At 54.0% G+C, this 14313-nt stretch overlaps 1 protein-coding gene across 1 annotated transcript in view; it reads left to right on the top strand.

Annotated features, from left to right (window-relative positions):
* FANCM (FA complementation group M) overlaps positions 1 to 14313 on the top strand; it is a 111465-nt gene that overhangs the window by 76418 nt on the left and 20734 nt on the right. Inside the window, exon 14 of the mRNA XM_060261362.1 lies at positions 9988 to 11845. Coding sequence (XP_060117345.1) covers positions 9988 to 11845 — 1858 coding nt within the window. The remainder of the gene's footprint in view (positions 1 to 9987; positions 11846 to 14313) is intronic.

A 14313-nucleotide genomic window follows, 5' to 3' on the forward strand; every position in this document is an offset into this window, starting at 1 on the left:
CTCCACCTGCACCTGCTGGAATGGCCTTGGGTCAGCCAGAGCTCTCTTATCTGGAGAACCGGGTTTGATTCCCCACTCCTCCACTTGCAGCTGCTGGAATGGCCTTGGGTCAGCCAGAGCTCTCTTATCTGGGAGAACCGGGTTTGATTCCCCACTCCTCCACTTGCACCTGCTGGAATGGCCTTGGGTCAGCCAGAGCTCTCTTCTCTGGAGAACCGGGTTTGATTCCCCACTCCTCCACTTGCAGCTGCTGGAATGGCCTTGGGCCAGCCAGAGCTCTCTTATCTGGGAAAACCGGGTTGGATTCCCCACTCCTCCACTTGCAGCTGCTGGAATGGCCTTGGGTCAGCCAGAGCTCTCTTATCTGGGAGAACCGGGCTTGATTCCCCACTCCTCCACTTGCAGCTGCTGGAATGGCCTTGGGTCAGCCATAGCTCTCTTATCTGGGAGAACCGGGCTTGATTCCCCACTCCCTCCACTTGCAGCTGCTGGAATGGCCTTGGGTCAGCCATAGCTCTCTTATCTGGGAGAACCGGGTTTGATTCCCCACTCCTCCACCTGCACCTGCTGGAATGGCCTTGGGTCAGCCAGAGCTCTCTTATCTGGGAGAAGCGGGTCTGATTCCCCACTCCTCCACCTGCACCTGCTGGAATGGCCTTGGGTCAGCCAGAGCTCTCTTATCTGGAGAACCGGGTAGGATTCCCCACTCCTCCACTTGCAGCTGCTGGAATGGCCTTGGGCCAGCCAGAGCTCTCTTATCTGGGAGAACCGGGTTTGATTCCCCACTCCTCCACTTGCACCTGCTGGAATGGCCTTGGGCCAGCCAGAGCTCTCTTATCTGGGAGAACCGGTTGGATTCCCCACTCCTCCACTTGCAGCTGCTGGAATGGCCTTGGGCCAGCCAGAGCTCTCTTATCTGGGAGAACCGGGTTTGATTCCCCACTCCTCCACTTGCACCTGCTGGAATGGCCTTGGCCAGCCAGAGCTCTCTTATCTGGGAGAACCAGGTTTGATTCCCCACTCCTCCACTTGCACCTGCTGGAATGGCCTTGGCCAGCCAGAGCTCTCTTATCTGGGAGAACCGGGTTGGATTCCCCACTCCTCCACTTGCAGCTGCTGGAATGGCCTTGGGCCAGCAGAGCTCTCTTATCTGGGAGAACCGGGTTTGATTCCCCACTCCTCCACTTGCACCTGCTGGAATGGCCTTGGGCCAGCCAGAGCTCTCTTATCTGGGAGAACCAGGTTTGATTCCCCACTCCTCCACCTGCACCTGCTGGAATGGCCTTGGGTCAGCCAGAGCTCTCTTATCTGGGAGAACCAGGTTTGATTCCCCACTCCTCCACCTGCACCTGCTGGAATGGCCTTGGGTCAGCCAGAGCTCTCTTATCTGGGAGAAGCGGGTCTGATTCCCCCCTCCTCCACTTGCACCTGCTGGAATGGCCTTGGGTCAGCCAGAGCTCTCTTATCTGGGAGAACCGGGTTGGATTCCCCACTCCTCCACTTGCAGCTGCTGGAATGGCCTTGGGCCAGCCAGAGCTCTCTTATCTGGGAGAACCGGGTTGGATTCCCCACTCCTCCACTTGCACCTGCTGGAATGGCCTTGGGCCAGCCAGAGCTCTCTTATCTGGGAGAACCAGGTTTGATTCCCCACTCCTCCACCTGCACCTGCTGGAATGGCCTTGGGTCAGCCAGAGCTCTCTTATCTGGGAGAACCAGGTTTGATTCCCCACTCCTCCACCTGCACCTGCTGGAATGGCCTTGGGTCAGCCAGAGCTCTCTTATCTGGGAGAAGCGGGTCTGATTCCCCACTCCTCCACCTGCACCTGCTGGAATGGCCTTGGGTCAGCCAGAGCTCTCTTATCTGGGAGAACCAGGTTTGATTCCCCACTCCTCCACCTGCACCTGCTGGAATGGCCTTGGGTCAGCCAGAGCTCTCTTATCTGGGAGAACCGGGTAGGATTCCCCACTCCTCCACCTGCACCTGCTGGAATGGCCTTGGGTCAGCCATGGCTCTCTTATCTGGGAGAACCGGGTTGGATTCCCCAGTCCTCCACTTGCACCTGCTGGAATGGTCTTGGGTCAGCCAGAGCTCTCTTATCTGGGAGAACCGGGTTTGATTCCCCACTCCTCCCCTTGCAGCTGCTGGAATGGCCTTTGGTCAGCCATAGCTCTGGCAGAACTGTCCTTGGAAGGGGAAGCTGCTGGGAGAGTTCTCTCAGCCCCACCCACCTCACAGGGTGTCTGCTGTGGGGGGGAAGGTAGAGAAGAAGAAGATGATATTGGATTTGTATCCCACCCTCCAGTCTGAATCTCAGAGTCTCAGAGCAGTTAACAATCTCCTTTATCTTCCTTCCACACAACAGATACCCTGTGAGTTGGGGGGGGGGGGGGCTGAGAGAACTCTCACAGCAGCTGCCCTTTCAAGGACAACCTCTGCCAGAACTATGGCTGACCCAAGGCCATTGCAGCAGGTGCAAGTGGAGGAGTGGGGAATCAAACCCGGTTCTCCCAAGAGTCCATGCATTTAACCACTACACCTAACTGGCTCTCTACTACACCAAACTGGCTCTCCGTGAGCCACTCTGAGATTCTGTCCTTGTAAGGGCACCTTCTGTCAGAGCTCTCTCAGCAAAGCCTACCTCACAGGGTGTGGGGGAGGAAGGGAAAGGAGATTGTAGGCAGCTTTGAGATTCTGTCCTTGACAGGGCAGCTTCTGGGAGAGCTCTCTCAGCCCCACCCACCTCACAGGGTGTCTGTTGTGGGGGAGGAAGGGAAAGGAGATTGTAGGCCGCTCTGAGACTCTGAGATTCAGAGTGGAGGGTGGGATACAAATCCAATATCACCTTCTTCTTCTCTACCTTCTCCAGCCCCACCCACCTCACAGGGTGTCTGTTGTGGGGGAGGAAGGTAAAAGAGATTGTGAGCCGCTCCGAGACCCTTCGGAGTGGAGGGCGGGATATAAATCCAATATCTTCATCTACCTCACAGGGTGTCTGTTGTGGGGGAGGGAAGGTGAAGGAGATTGTGAGCCGCTCTGAGACTCTGTCCTTGGAAGTGCAGCTTCTGTTGGAGCTCTCTCAGGCCCACCTGCCTCACAGGGTGTCCGTTGTGGAGGAGGAAGAGAAAAGAGATTCTAAGCCACTCTGAGATTCAGAGTGGAGGGTGCATTATAAATCCAATATCATCATCTTCATCTTCTCCTCCTCCTCCTCTCATCAGCCTTTGCTGTTTGCAAGGATGGTTTGGGCTGATCCGACAGACCATTCCAGCTCACCCTGAGTGACTCCCTCTTCTGCTGCCATCTCAGGGTGCATTGCGTCAGCCTTCCGCTGTACGTGGGCATCGGAACCCCTGGGAGCCGGGGTGTGCGCACACAGCGATCTGAACGGCTTGCCAGGGTCTTCCATCCGTGTCCCCTGGATGCTGCAAACCCTTCCCTGCCTAGCAGCGGCACGGGCAGGCTATGCTACGTGAGGCACGTCTGTTCCTCAGCTGCACAGAAGCAGCCTGATTAGAGACATCCCCCCTCCCCTCGCAGCCCTCTGTTCTGAATAGAGATCACCGGATTTAGTTTCTTCCTTCTGGAGGCTTTTACTGGTTTTGTTTTTAAATTATGCATCTATTGGAGCAGTTTTGCTTCCCCCGTTTCTGTAACTCTTGACGTGGCCTCTGGGTCGAGGCCGTTACTTCAGCAATAGGGCGGTTGGCCCTCTAGACTGTTTTGCCAGGCAGCTGATGACGATCTTAGAAGAAGAAGAAACAAGAGGCATGTGGCGGAACCGGCCCGATTCTGCCTTCAGACCCGGTCCCGTCAGCTCCCTATTGAGTCGCCAACTCCTGGAGGGAGCTATTTCCCCTCCTGCCCCTTGGGCGCGCTGCCACCACCTGCTCAGTCCCGGGGTTCAGATTGAGAGGAACAGGACTCCCAATCCCCCCTCTCCTGCTATGAGGCCAGGCCTCAAGGTCCTCTGCCACCCTGCACTTGGGTTTCACAGAGACCTCAGCACTTCTTTGGGGCACCCCTGGAGGATTGGCACCTTATCCAACTGCATGCCTTCCCCCTTCCCCGGGGCCCCCTTCTCAAAACAGCGTGGTCTAAAGCGGTCTGGGGATCTAGGTGGTACAGAGATTGATTGCCAGCATTTAAACAGTAAAAATATATTTATTTAAAAAGAGAAAAAGATAGGAAAAGGAAAACAAACCAAAAACAGTTGCCTTTAAAAAGTTAACACAGCCTAGTACAGCACAACACAGCTCAGCAAACAGCATAACAAAATAAAGGTGGTTTTTAAACGCATCGTATTGTCCCTGGTCTATACTTGATCTGCCTAAGAGAATGACTTACTTTGTCTTACTGCCTGGAGCCTCCCAGGCAGGAGCCCACAGGCAAGCAGCCTCCCTTCCCGAGCGCCTGCTGCAAACTGAGAAAACTCTTCCTGCCTAGCACATGGCAAGAACAACAGCCCTTCCTGCCTCTCTAGGAGACTTTCCCCCTAGCGTTGTTGGTTTGGCTCTGGAAGGGAGGGGGGGAGTGAGGGGAAGGCTACAAAGCCTGCTGAATGGATTTACTGATCCCCGCCTTTTTGGATGAAGCACCAACACTCTCAGATGGCGTTTCTCCACACTTCCCCCTCCTTAAATTCTGAGCCGGAGGGGTTGCCTCCTACAGAGGTGACCCCGTAGCAGAATCCAAACAAACAAGGAGAAACCCGTTAACCAAAACATTACACAAACATTCAGGTATTTCTCCAATAATACATAAAGTCCAGCACCCTAGGTGCCCATGTCCCTTCTGGCCAACACGTCGCATTGCTGCATTCAGAAGGAATGTCCAGTCTTTAAGATGTACTCCTCCGTCTCCCAGGACCACCTCTGGAGTTTGGTGCTCTCCCTCCGTTGCTGCTGTTGCTGGGGTGAGTGGTCCATCAAAGGAGGAAATCCCTGGCCCCACATATGGCGTTGGAAACTGCCCAGTTCCCACACAGTTGCTCCTTCTTTATCCCTCATTGGTGGAATGTTCCCTCTGTCCACTCTGTCCTCCCAGAAAACTACCTCTGGGGCTCCAAACAATTGCTGTCCCAGCTTCTTTTTGTCTCCTTCCTTCCTACCTCTATGCAACACCATGGACCTCGCAGAGACTGGCTGTGGTACATCCACCTGCACCACTTGAACTGCCTTTCCCGTCTTCTCCATAGCCACCACATAAGTAGCATCGCCCAGGTCATCCACAATCACATGGGGTCCCTCCCATTCCACTTTCCGTTCACCAGTATGAAGTGGCAGGGAAACCATCACCCTATCCCCTGTCTCAACTTCTGAGAACTCCACTTCCTGGTCCTTTGTCGCCTCACACAGTGGTTCCAGCCTAGGGTCACTTTGAACCTCCGACAGGAACATTTCTGGCTCCCCCAGACTTCCTATCATCTGTTCCTTCAAGCCACCCCTAGTCCCACTGTTTCCAAGACACTCAGCCAAAGTTTGATCTGGGTTCTCCGCCCCCTCAGTTGGTTTTTCAGTGTCAGCCAACTGAGCTCCTCCCTGCCTAGAAGGTCCCACAGCATCCCGCTGCCCTTGCGGAAATTGGCACCCCTCTTCCCATTGGGCACACCCTCCTGCAGGGCTTGAGACAGGCTGGTCCTCCCCCTCCCTGGTTGGTGGTGAGGTGGCTTCCTTAAAGTTGCCTTCCTCCCCCCACCTTCCCCTGAGGGTTTGGCTTGGGTTCTCCGTCCCCTCGGTTGGTTTTTCAGCACTACCAAACTGACCCCCCTCTTGCCTTGAAGGTCCCACAGCCTCCCAGGACTCCTGTCTGCCCTGCTTCAAGACGACCTGTTTTGAGAGCGTCTCGGACGATCCCACTTCCTGATCCACAGCTACTTGGTGAACCGGTTCCAACCTAAGGCCGCTCCGGACCCCCTTCTGGAACCGCTCCCGTTCCCCCAAGCCTTCAGCTATGTGCTCCTCTGAGCCCACATTAGCCTTGCTGCTCTCAGAACCTCCTGTGAAATCTCCACTCTCCACCTTGGTCTCTTCAGCATGCACATCCTTTATGCTAGACAGGTTCCTTTCCTCGCTAGGAACATCCACAGCCTCTTGCTGCACTTGGGGAAAGCTACACCCCTCTTCCCCTTGGGAACACCCTACTCCAGGGCTTGAGATAGGCTGGCCCTCCCCCTCCTGGGTGACTGCCCTCTCTTCGTCCTCAGTAACATGGGTTATTTCCCCCTCCCTGGTTGGAGGTGAGGTGGCTTCCTTAAAGTTGCCTTCCTCCACCCACCTTCCCCTGAGGGTTTGGCTGTGGGTTACAGCATTGATAGAGTACTGGCCAACCACCAAATCCCGGCCCAATAACACTGGAACTGTTTGTTCCTTCATTACCCCACATTCAGAATAGGATTTACCTTCTTGTGGAGCCAAACCCCTGAACTGCTTTCGGGAGTGGTCTGGCCCCAGTTTAAACCTTTTAAATACAGTGGCTTTATAGGCCGCAAAAGTTATCCCCCCATCTTCCACAGGCACGCTGGAATAGATGGCGGAAAGCTCTCCAGTCAGGTTGCTACAGAGGTAAGACATATAGTCCTCCTCTGCAATCCCCCACTGTTTGGCTGCCCTCTCAAAGTTGGAGAGGTATGTGGAGGGGTCTTCCCCCTCCTTGTACACTGCAAAGTCTTTGGGCGTGACTTGGATCTCTTTGCTTAGTTCAGCTTCCAGACGTAGCACCTCAAGCTCATGGCGACGTTGCTCTTCTTGTTCCCGTCTGCGGATATCAGCTCTCTCTTTTTCCTCCTGCCGGCGGGTCTCTGCTTCTTCCTGTCTGCGGATCGCATCCCTCTCTGCTTGTCGTTCCTCTCTCTCTCGTTCCTCCTGTCTGCGCTCTTGGTACGCCTTGGTACGGATTCTTGTCAATTCCAACCGTAACCGCAAGAGTTCTTCTGACTGGGTGGGGAACATTTTTGCAAGTGCCCCTGCATGCTGATGATACTCCAACAGGAGGTCTTGCATATCTACTACAGTCATGTTGTCACACTCCAGCCCGTGCTTTGCACACTCTTCCTGGAGCTGTGGCTTTGTCATCTCCAGGATTTCCAGCCTCTTAGCACGCTCCATCCTAACTAACTAAACTTTCCCTACTCCAGTTGACCCGAAAAGAAAACAAAACCGCTGTTGCTTCCTCTGGGTGCTTGCACGCATCAAAAACCAAAAATGCCTGGCCAATCAAGTTCTCTGTTTGTTCTCATCCCACCGCTGCCGCCAAGTGTGGCGGAACCGGCCCGATTCTGCCTTCAGACCCGGTCCCATCAGCTCCCTATTGAGTCGCCAACTCCTGGAGGGAGCTATTTCCCCTCCTGCCCCTTGGGCGCGCTGCCACCACCTGCTCAGTCCCGGGGTTCAGATTGAGAGGAACAGGACTCCCAATCCCCCCTCTCCTGCTATGAGGCCAGGCCTCAAGGTCCTCTGCCACCCTGCACTTGGGTTTCACAGAGACCTCAGCACTTCTTTGGGGCACCCCTGGAGGATTGGCACCTTATCCAACTGCATGCCTTCCCCCTTCCCCGGGGCCCCCTTCTCAAAACAGCGTGGTCTAAAGCGGTCTGGGGATCTAGGTGGTACAGAGATTGATTGCCAGCATTTAAACAGTAAAAATATATTTATTTAAAAAGAGAAAAAGATAGGAAAAGGAAAACAAACCAAAAACAGTTGCCTTTAAAAAGTTAACACAGCCTAGTACAGCACAACACAGCTCAGCAAACAGCATAACAAAATAAAGGTGGTTTTTAAACGCATCGTATTGTCCCTGGTCTATACTTGATCTGCCTAAGAGAATGACTTACTTTGTCTTACTGCCTGGAGCCTCCCAGGCAGGAGCCCACAGGCAAGCAGCCTCCCTTCCCGAGCGCCTGCTGCAAACTGAGAAAACTCTTCCTGCCTAGCACATGGCAAGAACAACAGCCCTTCCTGCCTCTCTAGGAGACTTTCCCCCTAGCGTTGTTGGTTTGGCTCTGGAAGGGAGGGGGGGAGTGAGGGGAAGGCTACAAAGCCTGCTGAATGGATTTACTGATCCCCGCCTTTTTGGATGAAGCACCAACACTCTCAGATGGCGTTTCTCCACAAGGCATTTATACGCTGTCTTTCTCTTCCTTGTTGTTCAGTCGCACGCTGTGACCCCCTGGACCAAGTCACGCCAGGCTCTCCTGTCTTCCACCATCCTCCGAAGTCTGCTCAAATTCGTTTTTGTTATATCGTTAACACTGTCCACTGTCTTCTTTTGCCATCTGTCTTTCCCAGCATCAGGGTCTTCTCCAGGGAGTGTTCCCTTCTCATTGGGTGGCCAAAGGATTTGAGCTTCAGCTTCAGCATCTGACCTTCCAGGGAACAATCAGGGTTAATTTCCCTTAAGACTGACTGATTGGATCTTCTTGCAGTCCAAGGGACTATACAAAGTCACTATACAGAGGCAGAAAATGGCAAACCACATCTAAATGTTTCTTGCCTTAAAAACCCCGTGGACCAAGTCACGCCAGGCCCTCCAGTCTTCCACCATCCTCCGAAGTCTGCTCAAATTCGTGTTTGTTACATCAGTAACGCTGTCCAGCCATCTCATCTTTTGCCGGCCCCTTCTTCTTTTGCCTTCTGTCTTTCCCAGCATCAGGGTCTTCTCCAGGGAGTGCTCCCTTCTCATTTGGTGGCCAAAGTATTGGAGCTTCAGCTTCAGCATCTGACCTTCCAAGGAACAGTCTGGGTTGATTTCCCTTAGGACTGACTGATTGGATCTTCTTGCAGTCCAAGAGACTCTCAAGAGTCTTCTCCAGCACCACAGCTCAAAAGCATCTATTCTTCTGCGCTCGGCCTTCCTTATGGTCCAGCTCTCACAGCCATACATGACTACTTCCTTACGTTGTCTTCCTTAAGGAGTCTCAAAGCAACTTCCAATTGCCTTCCCTTTCTCTCCCCATAACAGGCACATCGCGTTAGGCAGGTGGGGCTGACAGAACAGGGGTTGGCCCCCAGGGTCACCCAGCAGGCTTCCTGTGGCGGGGGGGGGGGGGGGGACTGGAATCAACCCCCCTTGTGCTTCAATCAGTACCTACCAACAAGACACATAAGAACATAAGAGAAGCCATGTTGGATCAGGCCCCTCCAGTTCAACACTCTGTGTCACGCAGTGGCCAATATGTGTGTGTGTGTGTATACACACACAAACACACACACACATATACACACTGTGGCTTATAGCCACTGATGGATCTCTGCTCCATATGTTTATCCAATCCCCTCTTGAAGCTGGCTATGCTTGTAGCCGCCACCCCCTCCTGTGGCAGTGAATTCCACACGTTAATCACCCCTTTGGGTGAAGGACTTCCTTTTATCCGTTTTAACCTGTCTGCTCAGCAATTTCATCGAATGCCCATGAGTTCTTGTATTGTGAGAAAGGGAGAAAAGGACTTCTTTCTCTACTTTCTCCATCCCATGCATTATCTTGTAAACCTCTATCATGTCACCCCGCAGTCGACGTTTCTCCAAGCTAAAAAGTCCCAAGCGTTTCAACCTTTCTTCATAGGGAAAGTGTTCCAACCATTGAATCATTCTTGTTGCCCTTTTCTGGACTTTTTCCAATGCTATAATATCCTTTTTGCGGTGCGGTGACCAGAATCACACACATTTTGAACGAGAGCTTTTCCTGTCAAATGTTAAGGCCGTGGCTCGCAAACCGTGGGTTGATCAGAGTTGTCTGCAAAGCCTTCATTTGGCTTTTGGTTTCCCTTGCAGAAGGCAGGAAAGTCAGGCTGGGGGAGTCTTTTTTCTGGGGTGCAGAGCGCTGGGGCCGAGCGAGTGGTCGCAGACAAGTTCTAACTTTTGTCTTTCTGCAATAAAGCAGGGACAGAACAGTCTGGCTGCTGTAGGGGTCGGTCGGGTCACAGTGGTCAGATCTGTAATTGCCGGCAGGTGGGGGGAAAAAAAGCTGATAACTTTTCTTTTAATGTGAACTAGGGGGATTCCAGCTACGAACTGAGACTCCGGCCTCATTTTCACCGGGAAGATGTCGATGCCTCCGTCCTGAAGAGGAGGAAAAGCGTTCCTGATTCCGCAGCACCTCCAAAGGCTTCGTCTTCCCGAAAAACTCTGGGGGCGGCCTCCGAAGGGGACTGCCGCTCCTCCTCCTCGCAAGACTTGGACGACGCAGAACGGCTGTCTCTTTTCAGAGTAGCCGGCAGTTCGAGCAAACGACCTCAGACGCGAGGCGTAGCGGCCGAGGGTCATGGCGGAGAGAGCAGCAGCTGTTCGGGTCTCATGCTGCTGTTTGAGGAAGATGCTGGTGCTGACGTTTGGCCAGATGAAAGCCAGGGCCCTGGCAGGGCAAGCGGCGGCAGTGAAAACGCTGCGGCGGGGGGCTCGCAGGGGGCCGCGAAAGGCTGCAGGTCAGGGGGCGGCCTCAACGCAGAGCCCGACTCTGGTCGCTTCTCGGAAGGCAACTTGCCGCTTCCGTCTTCTCCGTTTTACCTCCCCGCGCTGGAGAAGGATCCATTTGCACTTTCGGTTCCCTGCACTGGGGAGGACCCTCCTTGCGGGAGAGAGGTTCTGCTGAGTGCAACCTGGCTTCTGTCGCAGTCCCCTCCATCTTGGAATGAACTCTTCGCTTTCGAGAGCACAGGCGAAGCCCCACGACCTGACAGCGAGCAACAGTGCATTTCCAGCGGGTGTGCGGACAGTGATCCTCCGGAAAAACTGTCTTCTTCCTCAGAATTCCAGAAGCCCTCTGTGACATCCCAGAACACCTCTGGGCTCCCTGACTTCCCAAAGCCATCTCCCTGGAGTAACTGTGTTCTCGAGGCCTCTGTTGGCAATGATGATGCTGACTTGGCCTGGGATGACGTTTTTGATAACAGCGATGAAGTGCAGATTGGAGCTGAAAGGCGGGATTCACCAGGGGCCGAGAGCTCTTTGGAAACAGACGCAGGGGGAGGAAGAGGGGCCTTCTGGGAACACCCAGGCAGAAATGGGAGGCCCGCTGAAGAACAAGGGTCTGAATTCTTGTTCCAAAGGCAGCCTGCTTCTGAGAGGAGCAGCCATTTGGAGAGGGAGGGCGGGAAGTGCTCAGGGCCGCAGGGCTCATGCAGCCAAGCCAGTACTCCGGCTGAAGACCCGGGAACTTCTCGGCCCCGGCTTCCCAGCGAGCGTGTCAGAGAAGGTCTTGGAGAGCCTGCGAGTCCACTATCAGTGATTCAGGACCAAGCTTTGGGAGCAGTCGATGACGCGGGGGAAGCGGAACTGTACGACGTCTCTCAGGATTTGTTCTCCGTGAACTTTGATCTTGGGTTTTCTCTCCCAGAGTCCGAGGACGAGGAGTTGGAGCCAGGAGGCCTCAAGGGAGATAACGAGAGCCACGTTGCCGGAGGTTCTTTGTCCAGCGGCCAGTCAGCAAGGAGGGACTCTCCGTTGGCCTGGAGCGCCAGCCGTTTGGAAAGGACAAAGGTTTCTACACCAGCACCCTCGCAGAACCGGAACTCCGGTCTGGCGATGGCTGCAAATGTCATTCCGGGGGCGTCTCCTTTGAGGCCCACGGGAGACAAGCTGTGCAGATCCCCAGTCTCTGTAAAGTGGGGCTTTTCTACACCCAAAAGCAGACGAACAATGAACTCTCCAGCGTCCAGAGGAGCCAAGCTGAGCTGCTTCTTTGGAAACAGGCTGGGAAGTCCCCAAGGGGCAGCTCCAAGCAAAGCAAGAACCGGCACAGTGAGAAAACCCTCTTTAGCAAACGCAGCTGAGGGCATCAAGGGTTTTGCTTCAGAAGGCACTGGAAACGGGGAGTGTAAAAACCAAAAGAGCCACAACCTGATTACTGCTGAAGGTAATATTCCAGTGGGTCAGGGATAAGGAAGGAGCCCCGTGGCACAGAGTGGTAAAACTGCAGTACCGCAGTCTGAGCTCTCTGCTCACGACCTGAGTTCGATCCCGGTGGAAGCTGGGTTCAGGTAGCCAGCTCGAGGTTGACTCAGCCTCCCATCCTTCCAAGGTCGGTAAAATGAGCACCCAGCTTGCTGGGGGGGAAGCGTAAAAGACTGGGGAAGGCCATGGCAAACCACCCCATAAAAAAGTCTGCTGTGAAAATGTTGTGAAAGCAACGTCACCCCAGAGTCGGAAACGACTGGTGCTTGCACAGGGGACCTTTCCTTTACCTTTTCATTTGTGAGTTTCCTGCATTAAGCAGGGGGTTGGACTAGATGACCCTTGAGGTCCCTTCCAACTCTAAGATTCTAGGATTCCTGCACTTTAAGAATGCATATCCTTAAATAACTCGTATCCTTCCTGCCCTCCTTCTCATGGTCTGCCTTAAGATTAAGGAGCTGCAACCCAAATAAGATTATGTCGGAGGAGGCCTTTGTTACTCCCAAGGGGATAGATTCACAGCCAGCCTGTTTATTTCACAAACTACTCGCAGTGCTGCTGTTACGCAATGCTTCTCGTGGCACACCTTCCGAAGCCGTTCTCATAAAAACCTTCAGCTAAAGACCTCTTTGAAATCTGTATGGGAAATCCAGTTTTGGGTGTCCACGCACATCCCCAGGCCTGGCTGCCACATTTCCTGGAACCAGCGGTATGCACATAAGGGGGAGGGGATGGGAAGAAAGAGATGGAATGGAAAGGGAAGGGAAGAAACTGTGCCAGGGAGAGATGCTGCTCATACCTAAGCTTGCCCTTGAGAAACGAGGGTCCTCCTTGAAGGGAAAACCTGCAGGGCCCCAGGGAATGCTGTCTCTAAGCTGCAGCGTCTTGTGAGCAAAAATTCTACTCCGTGAGCTACCGGCATTAAAGCGGTGAGCGAGCGATTTGGCTACTGCATAAATTAGCTTGCTCCGGGGCAATCCACCCTGAGCTAAGACAACAATGTCAGAGGTTAAAAAACTGTGAGATGGCTCACACTAGCTCAGCTTAGAGGGAACACTGGCCCCAAGAGCTAGCAAGCAGGTGGTGCTCTGTCCCCTTCTCTCCTGCTGGCTCCGTGAGCTCGATCTCTCTTTGCTTAGTGAAGCCAGTTTGGTATAGTGGTGAAGTGTGCGGGCTCTTATCTGGGAGAGCTGGGTTTGATTCCCCACTCCTCCACTAGCACCTGCTGGAATGCCCTTGGGTCAGCCAGAGCTCTCTTATCTGGGAGAACCGGGTTTGATTCCCCACTCCTCCACTTGCAGCTGCTGGAATGGCCTTGGGTCAGCCAGAGCTCTCTTATCTTGGAGAACCGGGTTTGATTCCCCACTCCTCCACTAGCACCTGCTGGAATGCCCTTGGGTCAGCCAGAGCTCTCTTATCTGGGAGAACAGGGTTTGATTCCCCACTCCTCCACTTGCAGCTTTTGGAATGGCCTTGGGTCAGCCAGAGCTCTCTTATCTTGGAGAACCGAGTTTGATTCTCCACTCCTCCACTTGCAGCTGCTGGAATGGCCTTGGGTCAGCCAGAGCTCTCTTATCTGGGAGAACCGGGTTTGATTCCCCACTCCTCCAGTTGCAGCTGCTAGCATGGCCTTGGGTCAGCCAGAGCTCTCCTATCTGGGAGAACAGGGTTTGATTCCCCACTCCTCCACTTGCACCTGCTGGAATGGCCTTGGGTCAGCCAGAGCTCTCTTATCTGGGAGAACCGGGTTTGATTCTCCACTCCTCCACTTGCAGCTGCTGGAATGGCCTTGGGTCAGCCAGAGCTCTCTTATCTGGGAGAACAGGGTTTGATTCCCCCCCCCCCCTCACTTGCACCTGCTGGAATGGCCTTGGGTCAGCCAGAGCTCTCTTATCTGGGAGAACCGGGTTTGATTCCCCACTCCTCCACTTGCACCTGCTGGAATGGCCTTGGGTCAGCCAGAGCTCTCTTATCTGGGAGAACCGGGTTTGATTCCCCACTCCTCCACTTGCACCTGCTGGAATGGCCTTGGGTCAGCCAGAGCTCTCTTATCTGGGAGAACCGGGTTTGATTCCCCACTCCTCCACTTGCAGCTGCTGGAATGGCCTTGGGTCAGCCATGGCTCTCTTATCTGGGAGAACCGGGTTTGATTCCCCACTCCTCCACTTGCACCTGCTGGAATGGCCTTGGGTCAGCCATGGCTCTCTTATCTGGGAGAACCGGGTTTGATTCCCCCCTCCTCCACTTGCACCTGCTGGAATGGCCTTAGGTCAGCCAGAGCTCTCTTATCTGGGAGAACCGGGTTTGATTCCCCACTCCTCCACTTGCAGCTGCTGGAATGGCCTTGGGTCAGCCAGAGCTCTCTTATCTGGGAGAACAGGGTTTGATTCCCCCCTCCTCACTTGCACCTGCTGGAATGGCCTTGGGTCA

This window comes from Heteronotia binoei, chromosome 21 (assembly GCF_032191835.1).
Source record: "Heteronotia binoei isolate CCM8104 ecotype False Entrance Well chromosome 21, APGP_CSIRO_Hbin_v1, whole genome shotgun sequence".
In the NCBI taxonomy this organism is placed as follows: Eukaryota; Metazoa; Chordata; class Lepidosauria; order Squamata; family Gekkonidae; genus Heteronotia; species Heteronotia binoei.